This window comes from Schistocerca serialis, chromosome 3 (genome assembly GCF_023864345.2).
Source record: "Schistocerca serialis cubense isolate TAMUIC-IGC-003099 chromosome 3, iqSchSeri2.2, whole genome shotgun sequence".
Classification (NCBI taxonomy): domain Eukaryota; kingdom Metazoa; phylum Arthropoda; class Insecta; order Orthoptera; family Acrididae; genus Schistocerca; species Schistocerca serialis.
Genome location: NC_064640.1, coordinates 636,849,195 through 636,870,198, shown reverse-complemented (window position 1 = coordinate 636,870,198; position 21,004 = coordinate 636,849,195). Strand labels below are relative to the sequence as shown.

The 21,004-nt window shown below is 40.8% G+C and overlaps 1 protein-coding gene across 1 annotated transcript in view; it reads left to right on the top strand.

The window, feature by feature from the left end:
- LOC126471062 (bone morphogenetic protein 2) overlaps positions 1 to 20,292 on the top strand; it is a 51,429-nt gene extending 31,137 nt beyond the window's left edge. Inside the window, exon 3 of the mRNA XM_050099127.1 lies at positions 16,951 to 20,292. Within this exon, the coding sequence (XP_049955084.1) occupies positions 16,951 to 17,792 (842 nt within the window). The 3' untranslated portion in view covers positions 17,793 to 20,292. The remainder of the gene's footprint in view (positions 1 to 16,950) is intronic.
- The last annotated feature ends 712 nt before the right edge of the window (positions 20,293 to 21,004 follow it).

The following is a 21,004-nucleotide window of genomic DNA, read 5'->3' as shown; positions in this document are numbered from 1 at the left end:
CGATTTGGACTTAAGGGCTAATGTTCACAGTCTTTTGTGTACATTGTTCCATTCGGTGTTAAGTTCGGTGGCATCCTCAGGGCTATTCGAGAGGAGCACGTAATGTGCTAACTCGTGGATTCGCCCTCTCCCTTTTCTCTCGCCTGTATCAGTAACAAAAATATAACACTACACGCACACACACACACACACACACACACACACACACACACACACACACACATACATACGAACGCGCGCGTGCTCTATAAACACCTGCAGTAAACAGCTACACGTCAGACTCTTCACTACGTTCTGCCAAGGAAGGCTGCTAATGAGCACAACGAAAAAAAACTTTCCAAATAAATGGCTGAATGTAACACTGACGGATTTTTCCGCCTAAAATGCGACACAACTTACCTTACTATAAATATTATTATATTTCTGAATTGTGTCAACATTCTCTCATTATGATATCTGGTTGATTATGTGATTCCAGGTTTGAACTCGCATTTTCTTGGAAATAGTATAGTTCAACAGAGGGTGGGTCAGTGCGACCCTATTCTCTTGGCTCTTCAGTAAAAGGACTCAGTTATATTTCAGGGAACATTTCCGATACGAACAAATTATTTTAGTTTTTATTTTTGTAATTGTGTTAATATCCTTCGTCATTTAGGTTCTTTTCTCATTTCTCTGCATTTATCAAGTTTTATGTGGCATATTAACCATTTCTGCATGTTGTGTTTCGCAACTGTAGAACTCTGTAGAAAGTCGTTGCTCGTTTCGGTATTCACGAAGATCATACCAGGTATTTAATAGAGTGCTCTATATAAGTTGAAACCGTAAAATACCTCGAAATGATAGGATACGTCCTCTACGTTTATGTATTTTTGAATTCATTAGTTGCTTTTACCAAGCGAAACTAACAACCAAGACCCCAATAGTCGTTTAAGCTGATGTAAAAGAAACACCTACAACCATAGCCAGACGACTCAGTTTATCTGCGAGCATCATTAATAATGCCAGTGGAACTGAATGTAGCTCATTACACCTATTTCTCTAGAGGATTAATGTATAAAGCAGACAACTGTTTTGGTGGTCGCGCAATTAAAGGGTTTGCCATTGTTGACAAGTGGTACTCGACACATTCTTAATGGAGATACGGAACTCCGTTCACATTTGCTCTCATCTGGGACAGCTAACGAAAGCACTCTCAAAAGCACTGTTAATAGCCGTTGCATCTCAGATTTGTGGGATCCATATGAAGCCTAACAACATGGGGGAATCAAGAGTGCTCCAAGAAGGGCAGCGTGAAAGGTCCCTGTCTTAGGGGGATTGCACTAGAAACGCAGAAAAATCTAATTTAGCAGTCGCTCCAATAAGGATGCTTAATTGCTCGAGAAAACCAACTTAAAAAAATTGTTGGAACCAGTTTTGAGAACAGAAATTACGAATCGTCTTGAGAACTCCACGTTTCTCTCACAAGCTAAGATATAAATAGAGGGACAACAGCGCACGCAAAGGCTTATATGTAATTATTCCTGATATGTTCATTTACGAATGTATCGAGGAGAAACCTTAATATATATGGTTCAATAACAAAGTAATGTCTGGCACCTAAATGTGTTTGTCTTTATTCACATTTACCCCCACCAAATACAAATCCATTCCAGTCGATAATGTTCCAGTGTCCCCATTGGGAGAATTATTTACAAAGCAACGAGAGGTGCACCTGAGTGACACGTGCGCGCTCCAAATTCGACCGAGTGCGGCTGTACTGGTGACTCGCACAGGCTACTCCGGCCGCCTTAAATTTAGACTGCGCGTCCCATGACGGCGGTGGAAAGACGCGCACAAGTCATTCAAAAGGATACAGAGAAAGCGGCGGCACTCTGAACAGCCAGTATCCATCAATAAGGACCCAGCTGCGTGCTGACGTTATTTCACAGAGGCGGACTTCCCGGCAGCGACCTTATGAATCTGGTGATATGTTAATAAGTCGAAGGACAGGGCGTCGCAGTGTGTGGTCCGGCGGCCGCTTTCGATATGCGAGCGTTCTGAGAACGCAGAGGTCAGTCTTCGCCGGCGGTTTCCGCGTGCCCAATATCCGCCACGCGACCTTCCACAGTCGCTCCGCTGTATTTTTTTGTTTTGCTGCGTCATGCGGTTTACTACTTCTTTACGCAACGTTAGCCCTTTGGCAATGCAGTAAGCGCACAACTGAAGATCTACTACACATCAGCTATGTGTACTATGTGGAACCAAAAGTTACTCGGTGCACTGAAAATCGAGATAATTAGGAGAACGTAGGTGGCAAGACAAATTGTAAGGCAAAGGAAGTTGCGATTTATTATGCTTCGAAGTCGAATACAGTGAGAAAATTGTGTGAAATCTTATGGGACTCAACTGCTGAGGTCATCAGTCCCTAAGCTTACACACTACTTAACCTAAATTATCCTAAGGACAAACACACACACCCATGCCCGAGGGAGGACTCGAACCTCCGCCGGGACCAGCCGCACAGTCCATGACTGTTGCGCCTCAGACCGCTCGGCTAATCCCGCGCGGCCAGTGAGAAAAATATGGTGACAGAAACGGACTGTGCGACAGAACGCTGCGAAAATGACACATCACTATTTCCATATTTACGGGATACGTTGATTAACATTTCATCCTTATACGAGCTTACTTTCCGGCTGTAGTTCAAATGGTTCAAATGGCTCTGAGCACTATGTGGCTTAACTTCTGAGGTCATCAGTCCCCTAGAACTACTTAAACCTAACTAACTTAAGGACAACACACACATCCATGCCCGAGGCAGGATTTGAACCTGCGACCGTAGCGGTCGCGCGGCCACAGACTGTAGCGCCTAGAACCGCTCGGCCACTACGACCGGCGGCTGTAGTTCAATTACTGCAGAGCGAGCGGTGGCAAGATGGACCCACGGCAGTCTGTCAAGAGGGGTAGACATAGTTCCATCTAGAAGGGCTACTCAACGACAGTATTGTAGCTTATTTCCGAGTGTATCTGACGAATAGATAGAAGACAATAGATGGAATCCCGACGTAAGATACAGGCGAAGTGCCATCTCAAACTGAAGGGAACAGATAAATGGAAACTGGTTTGAGATCTCGAGTTGCCATAAGACGTTTACTGCTGGCACCGTACCACAGACAAAAGAGTCTTGCATAGTGTAGAGCCAGGGTCAACGGGATATTGAACGTCAGCCTATGATGTTCAGCGATGAGCCTGGTTTCTGTTTCTGAGAGTCAACTCGACGTCAACGTATCTTTCGACGACCTTGTGAACTGTCACAGGAGGCAGCAATTCTCGAGATTTATACTTCAACCAACGTCCGGAATCAAGGTGTAAGGAGGTATTGGATATGGCAACAGGACTGTTTCGGTAATTGTTGAAGTGAAGTTGAATGCTCGCCAGTATGTGGGAAGAATGATAAACGCTGTTGTAATAACCTTCATGACCAAGGTACCAAATGGCATATTCCAGCGGGATAATGCAAGACCCCATACACGCCGCAAACACCTTGAGGAATGTACAGATTCGACAGCGCTCTGCTCGGTCCCCTAATATCTAACCTATAGATCACGTCAAGGATGCGATGGGAAGCTATCTACTTCCATACAAGCCTCCAGCCGCAAATCTTCATCAACAGAGACAGCACATCTCATACTGATGTCGGTATCCCTTATGTGATGTACATCGTCGCGAAATTCGAATAATCGCACTGGCTGCGAGATTCGAATAATCGCACTGGCTGCGAAATTCGAATAATCGCACTGGCGTATCCTAGCAAAGCACTCCATTTCCAGTAGTGTATTTACAGTGCGCCAGAAAAGGCTATGTTACAAACACACACACCCATGCCCGAGGGAGGACTCGAACCTCCGCCGGGACCAGCCGCACAGTCCATGACTGTTGCGCCTCAGACCGCTCGGCTAATAGTAAAAATACCAGAAAACGTTAAGCATCCTAGATGACAATGTATCTTGCTAGAAGTCAAGCTGTAAAAGCAATACTTACGAATTATATCTGATAGCACATGCTATAATTGGTAAAACTGTGACGTAACTAATGTCAACACAACTTTAATACAATTAACGGTAATCTGTCAATGAAAACAGCATGGTCGTCGCGCAGCACCCACGCCGTTACGAGCTAGAAATTGGTCGGTATTTGAGTTACTCATAGACGGAGGAGGGAAGGAAAACCTAATTTTCTAAATATAAAATCTATCACACGCATTTGATACTGTTCCTGGTAAGAAAGCTTACAGCTTGACACACTTTTTGAGGAAAGTCATTACGTAGAAATTAATAAGAAATCTGGTTACAGAACCCGAGACGTACATAACTAATAAATGAGACTTACAAATGTGTGAGAGAAATCGCTAAGCAGCATCAGTTGCGGCCAAAATATTACATCGCATTTTGTTGTTTTTTATCCGACATTTGATTAAGCTACTTGAGACGCTTAAGTGTCTATTCAGTATCATACAGTCTAGAGCTAAAAGAAGTTTCATTTACAATATCTTCATCAATAACACTGTTCACGGAAGTGAGCAACTGTATCACACCAGAACACTTCAAGTCACTTTGGGCTCGACTATGAATACTTTGAATATAAACTGAAGATACAAATTTGTGTAACCAGTCACTAGTTGGAGTAATTTGTATTTTCAATTGACATCAGTACGGATTATCACAACATTCTTGTTCTCCCCTGCACAACAGAACACAGTAGAATATCTGAATGCCAATGTACACACACACACACACACACACACACACACACACACACACACACACACACACACACACTCCTACATATAGGCACTGAAGAACATAGCGTTGAACATATTTGCTATCAGGCTATCAAAAGTAACAGAAAAATGACAGGGTACGTACATATACACAACAGTACTAATTCATAAATAAGAAAGTAGTTAAAAATTTTCATTTCCTTTGCGAACATGAAGTGTGGCACTAAAAATGAAAAAAAAAAAAAAAAATCAGAGGCAATAGGGAAACCGACAGACGAAGAAACATTTTGTATTGTTGGTGAATACCTTGTTATGCTCCTCATTTGTACAAGTGAAATATGCGTGAGAAATTACGCAATGCATATTAATTCACGCGGTTAACCTAAGGCAGCATTTGAACTTCGCCTTAAAAAGTACTGAATAGTCGATGGAGGGTATACACAGAACCAATTATTCACTAAAAACATCCGTTTTCGTAATGCTGCTCCAGAGCTCTTAAACAGTGTTCAGAAAATTTATTTTAGTAAAGGAACACAATTTGATATGGTTAGAATCTGCATTTTGTATTCGCTGCACGTCGTGTCTGCATTCGTGCAAAACAAGCAGTGCATTTGTTTCTTATGTGTAGCTCGTTAAGAGAACAGATGAAACTGAGTTCTACTGGCATTCCCGGGAGACGTAAGAAGAGAAAACCTGACTCTAGCTCCTTAAAAAAATTGAGCCGTATGTCAGTTGACGTTAGGTGCTCAGCTTTATGCCCGTACTTTTCCTGGTAGCAGAGAAGGTCCATTGGAAAATCCAACTGCTTACGGTCCGTGGCACTGCGCCAGAAATACGGACTCGTAACCGGGAACGCCCCAGTTTGACTCTAGGTACTGATTCTTCGTATTGTATTTACTGAACTGCGCTCTAAAGTAGGTGAACAACTTAAAGTTAGGTTAATTAAGAAATATCGTTAGTAGTTCTATATCTAAAAAATTTTAAGCTAGACGAATCAAAGCTTACAGTAACCTCTGTTGATAATTATATCGCAGCTGACGACAGTGCGAAGTCGTACGAAGGCTTGTGGTTTATATTAAGATATCACCGTAGCAGCGCCACGCCGCAGTATGACACATACGCCTTGAAATGTAACTAGCGGAACACCAAAATATTTATTACTGTTCAATAAAATGTGGGATTATGTAGATTCAAATACGATCAATAGTCTAGCTTGAAGGAATGAGCATTTCTGAATCCATGCGGTGCGATGAAGCTGTCTGATCTAAAGATTAACAAAATAATTGCCACATGCAGCGGACAGTGGCGTACGCTACCAGCCTAATGGGTAGATTTCGATAAAAAAAAAAGAAAGAAAATATTAAATCAATACAACGAAGAAAGTGGGTAACTAACTCATTCTGTAAAAAAAATTAAAAGAAACTCTCGAAAGCAAAGGTCCGAAGACAAACAGTTTGGATCGCCAGGAAGTTCCATTGCAGCACGCATTTCTCTGCAGAAAGGAAGAGACAACCGAGTCTGGTGTTAAGCGGTTGTACCACTTATTCTTTCTTACTCTTCTTTCTAATTCTCTTTCTCGCCATCCAGATATGCAGGAGAAACGGTGCTGTCTTTGGAAAACGGGTGCTTGTCCGGTAAGAGCAATTTCCGCGAAACACAAGAGCTCATATAGTTGTCTAGCGCACAGCTTTTGTGTCTAAGGAAATTCATGATGAACTTCCATGCATCTTTTTCGTGTTAATTTTGTAATTATTCTAACTCCCACCGTTCGGTCATTTTTCCGGCAGAATAGTGTCTGTGTAATGAGCAAATTATTTCAATTCAGGCAATCAGCAATAAGAGGAAACGTGTCGTAGATGATTATTATACCAAAGAGTGACATGTCGTTTCGTGGGTCGTAAAACATGAGTTCTTACTGGAAAAGAGGTAACATAGAGTCCTCCATGTTAAACTACTGAATGTGTTGAAATGGCTGGCCAGTTCCAACAACTTGAAATGTACATCACGTTCATGGTTACCAAAACCAATTTCTCCATCTTTAAAGGTTTTGTTCAACATGAGGACTTAATTTTCTTTTGTAAACAAAGAAAAAATTTCCCAACTGTTTGTTCAACAACTTTATATCAAGATAAGAAGTGGTAACAATTTATACCAGTCAAAGTATTTTCTGTAACTATTTTTCTTGACTCAGGAGCATACAAAGGGAAATTACCTTAACGAGTAACGGGTTGGCATGGAAGTGTTAAAAACGTATATGCATCGAAATTAACCTCACTAGACGTTCTTCACCAAATGATGGCATCTGCTCTTTAACTTGACGTGATTGTTTAATTGTGTTCATCTGTTAAGCATTTATTCCAATTAGCCGTGCTGCGTTTTCCCTTCTGTAACGACCTGTTAAATACTCCAACGGTTACAGGTAGGCGTCAACTGAACATAGATTACGACATACAAATCAATATTGTGTTGCATATGTTACGAGTCCTTGCTACACAGCCCGAAATATATAGCCGGTTCATGTTCGTGATGGTGTTAAGTGACATTTGATGAATTATGAAACCAAGTGCACAAGCACCGTGGCATGATATTGTCCATGTAATTTTGACCATTGACGTGCTGGAACACGTAATGTGCAATCGAGAAAATGTCAGCCATGAAATAACGTATACCATTTACCTGACATTCATGTTTAACCTCAGGGGCGTTTCATCTAATCTCCGCTTGTATTGTCGACGGACAGTTTGCTTTGTATCAGAGAGACTTACTGTAGTCCCTTATGTGATTCCACATTAAATAATCGTGCTCATTCCCACTGACGACAGTTAGTCATGGACTTTCTAGCTGATCGGGGTCGCTCTCCTGGTATCGTATTTTCATCGTTTCGAAAACGCCGTTTTAGTAACCGCAAAGACTGTACGTTAACCAATGCACCAGTTGTGTTTAACTTCCTCTCTGCAGAGAAGGAACATTAACCAAGCTTCATTAGAGAGCAAATTCATTGCGATCATACTGAAGAAAGTAATTCTAACTTATGTAGAGTGAATAAAAACAACTTTGTAGAACTGGAATTTGGATGGGCTGACGGAGGTTTGGGCCCTTTTGCTCTGTTACATGTCACGATTTTAGTGGCTTGTTTACTCTGCGGATATTGTTGTGAACATCTTGTAATCAACAAGATTCATAAGGACTGCACAGTATTTTAGTGCGAGTAAATATATTAAATGCGTCTGCGTTTCTAGTGCAAACCTAGCTCACCACGTCTATTAGAGGCGCCCGCGTCACGCGTTATTTGTAATGTGATTCTCGTATAAAACTATAAATAGCGCTGAAAAGCAATCACCTGAAAGAATTTACTTACTAAATGTGGATCGTAAACTGAACCTTTGAGATATTTCCCAGACTCTTAATTGACAGTGCTGCGCATATTCTAACAACTTGCTGAACCGGCTAATACATTGTTACTGCGGTTCTCTCAGAACTCGAATGCCCATGCTTGTAGTCCTGAATTTAGGCTACTTTATTGAGCAATAATGAATTTGCACGAGTCATGCTTCTGATACCACCTACGAACATTTCTCAAATGCAAACATTCCTGAGTTTGCTGTAGCTGACGCCAGGCGAATTTAAGCACTAAAGAGCTGACTCTGGCAATTGCAGATCAAATAATATTAGCCAGTTGAAAAGAAAAAGGCGTCAAGCTTTTACTGAGAAAGGACTGGCAGCAAAAGCGACCTGTTACTGTCAGCCCCTGTTACCAGAATCTCACGCAACTTCGTTTCTCGCAACTAGTTGCGCAACTGTGCCAGTCTGTTAGTCAAGTTTAATGAGTGAACGAGCTGTATGTACCGTATCCCCAGTGTTCTTACTCGACAGCTGCCATCCATCAACGTTTTTCCGCCGTAATTTCGGCGTTATTTGTTATTGAGTAGCTCTGTTTCCTCATCGCGTTGATTAATTGACAGCTCCGCATTCTCTCCCTTTCGGTCAAGGTGATTTTTCCTACTGAACATGACCGAGAACCTGTTTCTGGAATAAAGAATGAATTTAAAGCGGTTGTTCATTCCGTGAGAACACGCGTAAGCTTGTAATAGTCCCGACTTCATGGTGCAGCGCGCTCCAATTACGCAGGCTCGTTAAATACGACGTAATACACTTCTGTTCCCTGTGTTTCTGTCTACATTCAGTGATCAATCATTCTCGGATGAGTAATTCCAAGCGTGCGTTTGAGAAGGGTGAAGAGTGTACTACATACAGTGCATTACACATACAATACAATAAATCAGTTGAACATAAATTGTACTTCTAAGACTCATGTAATCTGATGAAATAGTTTCGAGTCTATTTACTTTGAGGAGGTTATCTTTTGTCATACCCTTGAACTTAATGTTTACAACCCATTTCAATAATTGTTAGCAGAAGATCATTTTCAAATAGTTTCGTAGTTCAATTTTACTTCGTTGATTATGCTATTGGAATATTTCAACTCTATTTACGATGAAGGGGTCATTACTTGTCATATCGTTGAGTTTTATCTTTAGAACTGAAACTATGGTTTGTTTGTGGAGGACCATTTCGAAACAGTTTCATCCTAATAATTAACAAGAGTCGCTTACGCCATTGCAATGAAAATGAACAAAAATACTTCATGTGAGGTTCAAATGTGAATTATAGTTATCAAGTAAACACTGGATCAGAAATTATTTTTAACAGCAAGTACTACATAGTCCGACATAAATATCACGACCGTTTTTTTTTTTTAACATACAGTGGAGATTCAAATGTTACTTTCGTTTTACGCATTACACAATTTTGGTCACTGAAGGAAACATTTAGATAACAACCGCCATTCTTGAATGACGTATACAGAATTCAGTTGACAACTGCCTGTGGTACTTCACCATGGAATGGTAAATACTCTAAATAATGAGAAACGCGAAATTTTCAACCGATTTAAACAGCCAACAGTTAAATAATTCATTTCAGGAAATACAGTCGGAAACAGAGGAAATTTTATGAGGTAGCCACAAGTTTTCTGTGGAAATTGTCACCTTGTTGGTGAATTTCAAAAACAAAACTTGTTACTTGATGAGTGATGAAGGTAAGGTAAAGCACAGTTCAGCTCGTCGAGTGTCTCCCGCAATAGATTTGAAAAATGATGACACATACGATCGCTATTTGAGTTTCCGCTGGGGTGAAACAGCTTGGAACAAGTTCACTACATCAAGAATAAATGGCCAAGGCCGTGATTTGTTCGCACTCATTGTCACTAATGGTCCATAGTATTCCACGTGTGGTTCTCTGTATATGATATACAATGCTTGGCAGCAGTTACTGCGAGACATTGCCTGTTCAACAAATACTATTAGCGTCGCTCAATCCGTTTGAGAGAATATTACTAGACGAAGAAATTTTTTTTCACATTTGAGAGGACACCAATGTGTCAGTTAAGTAGGGGCAAGTGAACAATTTCTAGGATCATTGGCAGCCGCCTTATCTCAGTATGTTGAAACTGATTGCGGAGTGGGCCAAGTTGTTGACGCAGATTAACTGTCATATGAATGTCTTCTGAAATCAGACGCCAAACAAGCCCGTGACGCAGTACTGTTGCTTTTGTTATGAGTCTAAAGCATTTCCGCAGCTCGAAAAAGTGGAACACACAATGAACTGATGACGATCGTAGAGTTGTGTGCTGAGTCTCTGCGTAATTTCGAATAGGCTAGGTTATTTCGATAAAACTTTTTAAAAGCCGTTTGATACGCATCAGCAGTCCACTGGTCGCTCCTTTGTGCAGATAACCTACGCTCTGTAACCTCTCATGTCACACAGTGGTCCCTGTTGCATCTTGCACAGCATTTAACAGTACATCTTTCGAAGCACACATATATACTTACGAGCGACTTCCATTTAGTTATCTTCGACTTCCATTTTAGTAGTTATAGATTTAAAATTGTACAGTTTACCACTGCCCCAGTATCTCATCTCTCATCTTACAGCTTTCTGTATACCACTGTATGTGATCGGTTAGACATTTCAGTTTTGCATTCCTGAATGCTTATCATTTCTTTACACGTTTCGATTTCTCCACGTATCCATGTACACTTAAGTTTTATGTTCTAACGTACTAGGTATTTGTCAGTGACCGATACGAACACTGCAGTAACTGCGCGCTGTCTTCATGGAAATAGTTTTAATAAAGTTGACCTATATTATCTTAACTGGCGTAACATGTGTTATACACATAGCTGTATGCTATAGTTGACTGCGACAGCCGAATTTTAAACGATTAATTGTGTCTATCTACTACCAACATTGGTATGAAAGGGATTGAGAAAATAAAATGTACAGCATAGCACACACCTGAAGGCGACCAGCTAGAGGATTTTAAGTGTAATGTTACCACTATCCTTAACAATCTCTCTCACTCACACACGATGTACGAACTATAGTCTTTCTTAATTCAGAAGCCCGGCTGGGGTGGCCGAGCGGTTCTAGGCGCTACAGTCTGGAACCGCACGACCGCTACGGTCGCAGGTTCTAGTCCTGCCTCGCTCTTGGATGTGTTTGATTTTCTTAGGTTAGTTAGGTTTAAGTGGTTCTAAGTTCTAGGGGACTGATCACCTCAGAACTTAAGTCCCATAGTGCTCAGAACCATTTGAACCATTTTTAATTCAGAATGTTGCAATAATATGGTAAAATTTCGTTTCACGTTTGTGATTAAAGCAGATATTTCTGCATCGAATGCAATACAGTGTCACCGTTGTAGGGGCATGGGTCACCATTCCCTTCGTCAATAGCTGCTACACCTCAATTAAATAAACAAAATTCGTGGATTCGTGATGCAGGAGAAACGCTCTGTGTAACTAATGGAACTTTTCTCGTGTAAATAAACACAGTTTTATATGGTCTGTTACAAAAAGAACACGCCAAGTGAAATTGGGTTTGGCGAGCTACTTCATGAGTTTTTTTTACACTGGGAAGAACCTTCTCGTTTTTACTGAAAGTTTCGTATGCGTTAAAGAGTGAGGTACACTTCACATGATATGATTAGCATCACAATATATGCGAACATGAACTGTAACATTTACTGAAGCTTACTATAATGTGTTTCAACATGAGTTGTAAAAAGAAATGAAAAAATTAATGACTTGTTAATTTACTATCATCATCACCATGGGCACTGGAGACAGTAGACAGCAGGGGCATCTCTGAGAACATTTAGACTACAACGATAAATGAGATAAATGGTTAGACATCTTTTAGTGATGCAGCTGTACAGCTAGCAAGGAAATCGGCTGTTTCTTATTGAAAGGAGCGATTTCGGCGAATGCTTTATAAGATTATAAAAGGACCACGAGAAACACATTCAAATGGGCAAATAGTGGCTCCTCCCAAGTACACAGCGCTACACAGTTGCCCCGGAATCCATTAGAGAATAATTTAGAGGAATTGTATGAATATGGACACTACTTCGATTTACATGAATTGCAACAGTGTAGTTGATTGAGGTGTTTTTTAAAATTAACTGTAAAATAAAATTAAGAATGAAACATGAGCATATTTCTCCTTGATAAAGTTTCCTGTCATACTTCCGTTTTATTCTGAAACATCCTATGTGTTTCCCCAGAAATTTTGCAGTCACAGCGTGACACTTAGAAGAGCATGAAGAACGATACTACTTATTTTTAATGTACTAAGCCGTCTTTGTGTTCCGCTGCTTGACCGACCATGAGAGCTATATTTTAATGTGCGCCCCCGAACTGGCTGATCCTTGCCTAAGTTTAACTACAGGATGTCTGTGGGATCTGTACATAGAGGTCTGAAGGGTATTCGTAGTTTTTGCACTAAAGGCCAGTTCTTCGAATTTTATAAGCAGATTATAGCGCATTCGTACGAGCGTCTACGAGTTAAGGTACGTAAACATTTAAGACTGCGAGTATCTGCTCTGGCAATTTCCATATGGGTCATAGGGTGACCTGATATGAAACCCACACTAGAGCAGTAGTGTAGTAAGTAAGACCCGTACAAGTTTCATATAAGGAAATTCTTTTAAGACAAGCCAGTGTCTCATTATCCTACCAAGTCTTCCTTCCACTTTACCTACAAATGGGCATCAGTCAGACTCTTAGAAATTTTTGTTATCAGGTAACCATATGATACGATTGTAATTAAAGGCTACCACATATTTTAGTTTTCGAAGACTGTAGAGCTTTACATGGCTCTGTATTAAAAGCTGGTAGGTGGATGATACATCAGGCGGATATTTAGTCAATATCCAACAAGAAATTAGTGTAGTTTCTATCGGATAACACTTCCTCGCATTTGGAAATGCTGAGATGACAACTGCACGTTTCTAAAATTTGATCTCCTAGAAACATTCTTCCGACTGAATCCAAACACAGCGAATGTATACAACAACGAATGGCCAATGAAGTGATGGTCTACACGTAAGCGTAATAACACCCTGCCTTTTGCCACCAGATGGCTCAATGCTATGTCAAGCTCAGGAAGATACGAGCCGTCAAACAACGTAGGAAAAAAAAAAAAAATACCAGCGTCCCCTATGGAGGTCAAAATAAGCAAAACCCATGAGTCAGTCACTTCTGAATGAGATACGGTGTTTGGTATGCGGGAAATGTTTTTTCTCATATAGCGATATTAAGGATCGCACGGGATATACTGCATTTATTGGCAGGCTTATGTATAAACAGTGGATAGAAGCAAATCGCAAGAAGTCAGTTAGTTCAAAATGACTTTCTTAAACGTGGGGTAACGAGGGAAATTTTCGACTTTACACCCAACCCTGCCCTAAATGAGAACTGTCCATTTCTTGTGTAATCCTAATCGCTCTTCAGCTTCTTTATTCGTTTATTGAGGTCTTCACGAATTCAAATTAGACTAAAAGGGGTACGTCTGAATAACTCTTTTTGAATAACACAATCCTAACGTGGTGCTTGCAACAGAAACTCGATTGCTCTTTCATTGTTTCATTATCGGTCGATGGAAAGCCGTAATAAATAAAAGATAAAATGAAATCTACTCTCTAAAACAGCCTTGCGTTGGCTCACTTGATATAACGTGAGTAGCTCCATTTAGTACCCATAAGGAGAAATAAGTCTTCTGGAACTGTAGCACAACCTACTCCTAACCGAATTTCCTCGTGATTTCCTTTCGTACATTTATGCCCCCTCCCCATTTTGGTGCTCTCGAATCATTTCCGTACTTACAATTTCTTCCCTTTCTACTTCGCCCTCTCCATTCCCCTTTTCTTTTCCTCGTCGTCATTGTTTTCGCCTGTCAAAAAATTCGCCCTGACGGAACGGTGCTGAAGGCATGCATCCGTACTGTCATACCCTTTCTACGCCACTACCTCCATGTACAGTTCGACAACTGCACCTGCTGAGAAGATATTTCTAGACTTTGGTTAGCTAGAAATTAGATCATCATTGTTTTTCAGAAATCACTATTGATAGTTGCGGACTCGGCTAAGACCACAAACCAAACGAAAGAAGGTTCTGGAGCACCGTAACAAGCCTGTGTTTCATTCCATGTCGCAACGTTTAGAGGTCCTGATTGCTGCACGTGACGGCTTAGCAACATAATGTGTTCTCAGTGTCAGAGATATTATTCTGTTCGTTTCGCCTACAAGTGTATTCTTTGGTGTACCATAAAATTTAGCGTAATATATTGACGGAAATGGGAAGTGTTACATCATGAAAAGCTTGAGTGAACGCTAACAAGCTGATTCGCCGGTATTTCCATGCCTGTTGGATACGTTTATTATAATTTCATCCTCATGCGAGCTTATTTCCTGTGCTTTCAGTGTAGAAAGAATCGTCCTGCAAATAAAGGACGTTGTCAGTACATTGTGGCTATTGGGTATGTCTAACGTTACTGAAGGTTTCCTAGTAGAGATAGCAACACAAGATGTCCAGATAATGTGCGCATGAAGCCTATTGCCATCTTCCGGAATTTGAGAAAGTTCGGATCACTGACATGCAGGACTTGGGAGCTTCATCTTACTGGCAGTTGGCTGTAGTTCAGTGAATGCAAAATAAGTGATGGCGAGGTGGACTCAGGACAGCAGTGTGACAAGAATAGTAGACACAGGTCCATTCAGAAGAATTAAACCATTATGAGATCGTCGGACTGGTTCTGACAATAAGACTAGTGACAATACCTGAAATCGGGGAACATTTAACAAGCAGAGTGCCACCACCTATGACCTGGAAGAGAGTGCTGAATGCTGTAGTCAGACCTCGAGTTGCCAAGCATCGTTCACCATTGACACACTTGCACAGACGGGAGAGATTGATGTGCTGTAGACCAGAGTCAACTGGAACAGTGAGTGGATTCTGTGATGCTGAGCGACGAGTCTCGCTTCTGTTTGTGGTGGTCAGATGGACGCCAGTCTGTCCGTAGACGACATAGTGAAAGGTCAAAGGAAGCAGTACTTCTCGAAGTGCAGATCTCACCAATACCTAGAATCCAGGCGCGGGGAACAATTTTATATGACAACAGGACTGATTGTATAACTGTTGAAGTCAGGCTGAATGGCCACCAGTGTGTGACGAGAATGGTAAACATGTTGTCGTGCCCTATATGACCAAGGAACCAAAGGGTATATTCCAGCAGTGTAATGCAAGACTCCACACTGTGGTTCACATACAATACACTTCGAAGAATGTACGGATCCCTGACTAGCCTGACTGGCTTGGCACCCATAGAAAATCAATGAGGCAGTGAGGAGAAATGTACTTGCATACCAGTCTCCGACTGGCAATGTTCAGGAACTGGCATAGCACGTGTGTCAGGGATGCCAAGAAATATTTGTCGCGATGACACTAGTAAGCTGTTTGCTTTCCGTGATACAACGAATATAGGAGTGTATTCGTGCCTATGGGAGTGATGACCCATACTAGTATCGAACGGAATGAAATTTCAGTCATTTAATAGCCGTTGTGTGATGAATATCCCCACAAAGTTTGATACATTATGAAACGTCCCCTTAGAATAATTAGTGAATTACTGTGCTGATAAACCTCTTACGTTATTTGCTCTTCAAACAGCTGAGCAAAACTGAACGTACTCAGACATTACTCTCTTTACTTATTCTGATCAACACTAAACTGACACACAATATTTTTAGTGCAACGCAATCTCACTTTTAATAATGCCTACAAAACAATGGCCCTGACTAACAATAACCTATACCTTTCACGAATCACTTACCTCACAAAAATCTTCGTTACTCAAACTACTGCAATACAGCGAGCGCCAATACTGCCAGCTAAATAAAAGATTCTAACTACTGAAGTCACTAACTACTGATAGGCATAGTTAGCAAATGAAAGATTTTGATAAGGAACAAACAATGTATTTACCTTCATAGTGTTCAAAAGTCATAATATATATATCAGTTCATGACATCCAGTCTTACAAATTTACTGTCCCTGATGGGCACACGTTCAGGTCATCCGCTCTCAAAACTCCGCCATCTCTCTCCCCACATCCACCACTGCTGGCGGCTCACATACAACTGCACAATGCTACGCGTTGTTGACAGCCAACTGCCCAACACTACAATAGCGAATATTACAACAATGCCAACCAGCCACAGACTGCACACAGCACAGCCAGTGATTTTCATACAGAGCTGGGGTGACGTTACCAACATAAAAACCTAAACAGCCTACTTACTACCAACATAAAAACCTAAACAGCCTACTTACAACATATGTGTTTCACAGTGTAACACTTCCCTTTTCCGTCAGTCTTCTATATTCTAAGTGATTAACGTGTGAGAGTAGTCCGCAGCTCGTGGTCGTGCGGTAGCGTTCTCGCTTCTCGCTTCCCGCGCCCGGGTTCGCGGGTTCGATTCCTGGCGGGGTCAGGGATTTTCTCTGCCTCGTGATGACTGGGTGTTGTGTGATGTCCTTAGGTTAGTTAGGTTTAAGTACTTCTAAGTTCTAGGGGACTGATGACCATACATGTTAAGTCCCATAGTGCTCAGAGCCATTTGAACCATTTTGTGACCGTAACTGTTCTGTTTCATTCGCCTGAAAAAAAGGTCCTGGTGCACAATCACGTTTCTTTAAAGAGTCTCGAGCTTAGCACGAGCATGACGCCTGGCCAAATTTTGCTACAACCGGTTGTGTGGGCTCTGTTAAGAGAGTGATTTCTGTGTCGGACAGATGGCGGCGACGTGCAGCCCCCCGTGCGTCGCTGGCGCCACCAGCGCAGGCGGAGGGTGTCGTCGTCCGAGGCGTGGCTGCAGTTCTCGCTGCCGGAGCGGCACACGGCGGTGGTGTCGCACGCGTCGCTGCACGTGCTGCTGCGGGCCGCGGAGTCGCCCGCCGCCGACGGGCAGCCGGTGACGGTGCGCGCCTACCAGCTGGCGCCGTCGCTGCGCCGCCACCGCCTGCTCGACGAGCGCCGCGTCCACCTGGCGGCCGACGCGCCCAAGTGGGCCGACTTCGACGTGACGCACGCCGCCGCCTCGTGGCTCGAGGTCGGCGAGAGCGACGCGCGGCTGCAGCTCGAGTGCGCCGGCTGCGCGCAACGCAACCTCACTTTCGGGGTGCTCCGAGACGACGCGCCCGCGCTCCACATCCTCGCCGAAGTCTTCCCCGACGGGGCGTCGGCGCGCCACAAGCGCAACGTCGTCGAGTACGAGAAGGTCAACTTCCGGCAGGTGAAGTGCCGCAAAGAGAAGCCGCGTTGCTGCAGGCACATTATGCCCGTCGTTTTCAAGGACATCGGATTCGAATTCATCCGCCAGCCGCTCACTTTCGATTTGGGCTACTGCAAAGGAAGGTGCCCGCGCGAGTTCAATCCAGTGAACAACCACGCTTTCTTTCAGTCGATTCTCTGGTCGAAAGTGAAACACGATAACAAGTACGGTGTGCCGCGGCCGTGCTGCGCGCCTAAAAGACTCGAACCCTTGGAGATCTTGCACTTGGACGAGCACGATCCTAAGAAACTGAAGCGCGTAGTTTGGGACGATATGAGAGTGATCGAGTGCGCGTGCGCGTGAACGTACCGGCGCTGGCGCCAGCGACTGAAGCTCACACTGCTCTGTGTTGTAGTAGTGATTCTTACCAAAGATTTCGTTTTGTGGATATGTTCGTTTGATGATCTTTGTTTTCAGAAACGAATTATGTCGATACGGGTTGTAATTTACTGTATGTTTTTTTAACAATTTTTGTATCGTACGATAATGTATTAGTTACGAAAAGCGATGTAAATAGTCTGTTAATATTAATGTTATTCTGACAGCTGCAAAATTGTGTCAGTTCAATTAAAAATTACCTATAACTCAATATACTGAATGTGCTTAACTGTGATATTTGCGTAGTAAGCTTTAATGGATCACAATGCAATAGCGACACTATACGTTTACGCGTTAACTGTTTACAAATAATGTTTAAGATGGCCAGGATTTATTATGGTGAACGTTTATACATATCTTGCCATTATTATTTATAAGTTGTAGCGGCGTCTGTAGTGATACTGTATGTCTTCTATGCACCACCAGTTTCTTTAAAAACCTCTCTAAGTTCCTTTCTCAAATAAAAACCGGTCATCTTCCATACATTCGTATTTAGTAAATTCGTAGTGAAACAATATCTGTGACCATAAAACACAGATACTGCTCAGAACACGAAGTTGTGGACAGAGAGCACATGTCTGAGAGACGGCCGGCAGTGGAATTCTTTATTAGTATGCAGTGCTGTGTATTACTGAATTTGAAAATCTTTACTAGATTTTTGACGTTATACTGAGCTCATATTCCAAATTATTCTAGTAAAATTTTACAGAAATAATAAAATTGTCAACATAATCCTGTATCATTGCCAAAGCGAAATTTATCCAAGGTTTCTATGAAGCATATTGTGTACACATTGCATAGCTTATCAAAGATTTAAAGTGGCTGCTGATGTGTAGTAAAATTAGTTTAATTCGAGATAATTATGTTAGCAGTAAAAATTAACTAGAGGTATGGCTGCTTTAGACAACGTGTGGTTATGGAATTTGATGTGTAACTGTGTGTCATGTGATCTTCCACAGATATTGTATATTTGCTCGTAGTGCTTCCTAAACAACAGGGAATTGTAAGAAAATTCTCAAAATTTTGGATGGGGCAATAGGCAATATTTTCACTGTTTGATCAGAACTTCAAAACTTTTGCATATACGGTATGAAAACAGTGGGTTTAATATAATTATTCATGCAGTGAAACAGACTTCAAAAGTGTGCAAGCTATATCAAGAAAATCCTATCTGTTGGTGGTAAATAATACATTTTTGACTGCACCACAAAATATACGAAAGATCACAAAAACAATTTTTGCATCAGCAAAAACAGGTTATGAACCCCAAAAAAGTTTTTGTTGATCTACGGCGATTTATACTTTTTACATAAATTTGAATCATGTTAGTAACAGAATTATGGTCAAATATAGAAAATGTCACCTTATGGCTTTGCTGCACTGTCATTCAGCAACACAGGTCTTGTAGTACAAAAGACAGGTCATCGAAGTTACCCACTGATAGTGGTGTTCATTGAGCTACTGTAGTTCTGTATAAGACTAAGCATCATACCATGGGAGGTACTATTTCTTAATAAAACATGTCTTCAGGAGAACTTGCCCTGAAATACAATAATTATAAAAAAGAATAGGGCAGATGGCACAGTACAATATGTAGAAGACCCAGACTAATTCTTTAAACTTAGATCTCATGCAAGCAACATTTATGTAATGATTTAAACTCTCTTGTGTTCGTGAAATACTACATTACATTCCGGAGAAATACACATATTAATGAACAAGTATTTATAAAGGAATTTAAAATAGGGGTCAGTAAAGTCCTGCTATATTTCCAAAATTTTACAAGTTGTATCTAATGATTTTTCAGTAATATTCACATAATTTCAGGTGTTTTCTCCCAGTTTATTTCAATTATTTCAGTCCTCCACATTAAGGTATTTTTCACTGAATCATTTTTATATACAACAAAAACTGTACATTACTGTTAAGTGATAGTGATAATTTTAAGTATAATGATCTATGTATATTAATAGATATAAGAGATGACAAAAATGATGAATGTGATCAGTAAAGTCCAACATTTTCATAACTTCCACTCTACATTCAGTCAAATACTATTATAACATTTTTACTGAGTAATAACTGTTTTAATGAAAACATGTTTACTGCAGACTGATTTATTTAAAGATGTTCTTTGAAAGAATGCTCGTGTACATCTGTGCACTATGCAAATTAGAAATGTAAGCATTAGTGATGTGGAAGATAATGTGTTATAAGAATTTAATGTAGAAAAGTCCTGTGAAACAGTTTTAGGAATTATATAAATTTATTTAATATGAAGCTGTTAGAAATTGTTGTATAAGCCCGTCAAACTGATGGGAACTGTGAATAAGATATTAAAATGTAATGTGTTTCACAGGACTTTTTAAAATAACTTAATGAAAGAAGACTGTTTACTACTTTTTATGATGCACTCTTCTTGCTCTCTCGTAATTTGTGTCGAGTTTAGATGGTATATAAATTTTATTCCTCATACTGATATTATATTTATTTTAATAAATTATTGATTGAATGTCTACAAAATATTTCTGCAGTTATTAACTACAGTATCCACCTCTACTATCTATTACAGTACCCACCTTTCCTATCCATTTCCATTTTATGCTTTGCAGTCATGTTGATACATTTAAAACTTTGGAACATATTGTCTGCACAGTGAAGGTATTCTCTTCAGAGGTATTTGTAAACTGACAATAAAACTAGAAACAGTTTTTTATTTTCAAAGTGAAATTACACAGCTGAACATGAAAAATAAAAAGTAACTTAAAGTTCATCACTGGTAATTATTTTTGAAGACAGAAATGATACAAAAATTAAATCATTTTCTGCATAGACAGGGAAGTAGAGAACCAGTGTAAAACCCAGGCTCATTACTTTCCCAGGTGTCTGTCCTCTAGGGTATCAGTCTCCAGATGGTGATAGTTACTGATGATAAGGTCCTTGTCACCACATAAATTGCTGCATGTATTAAACTTGGAGTTTTTTAAAGATCGTATCTGTCCCTATTAGATCAGTTGTCATGAGATCTGACTAGTTAGATTTATGTGTAGAACTGAGCACTTAATTAATTTATTCAAATATTTCCTATAGCTGTTCTACACTGCAGAAAACAGTAGAATTTCTTCAGAAATACCTTG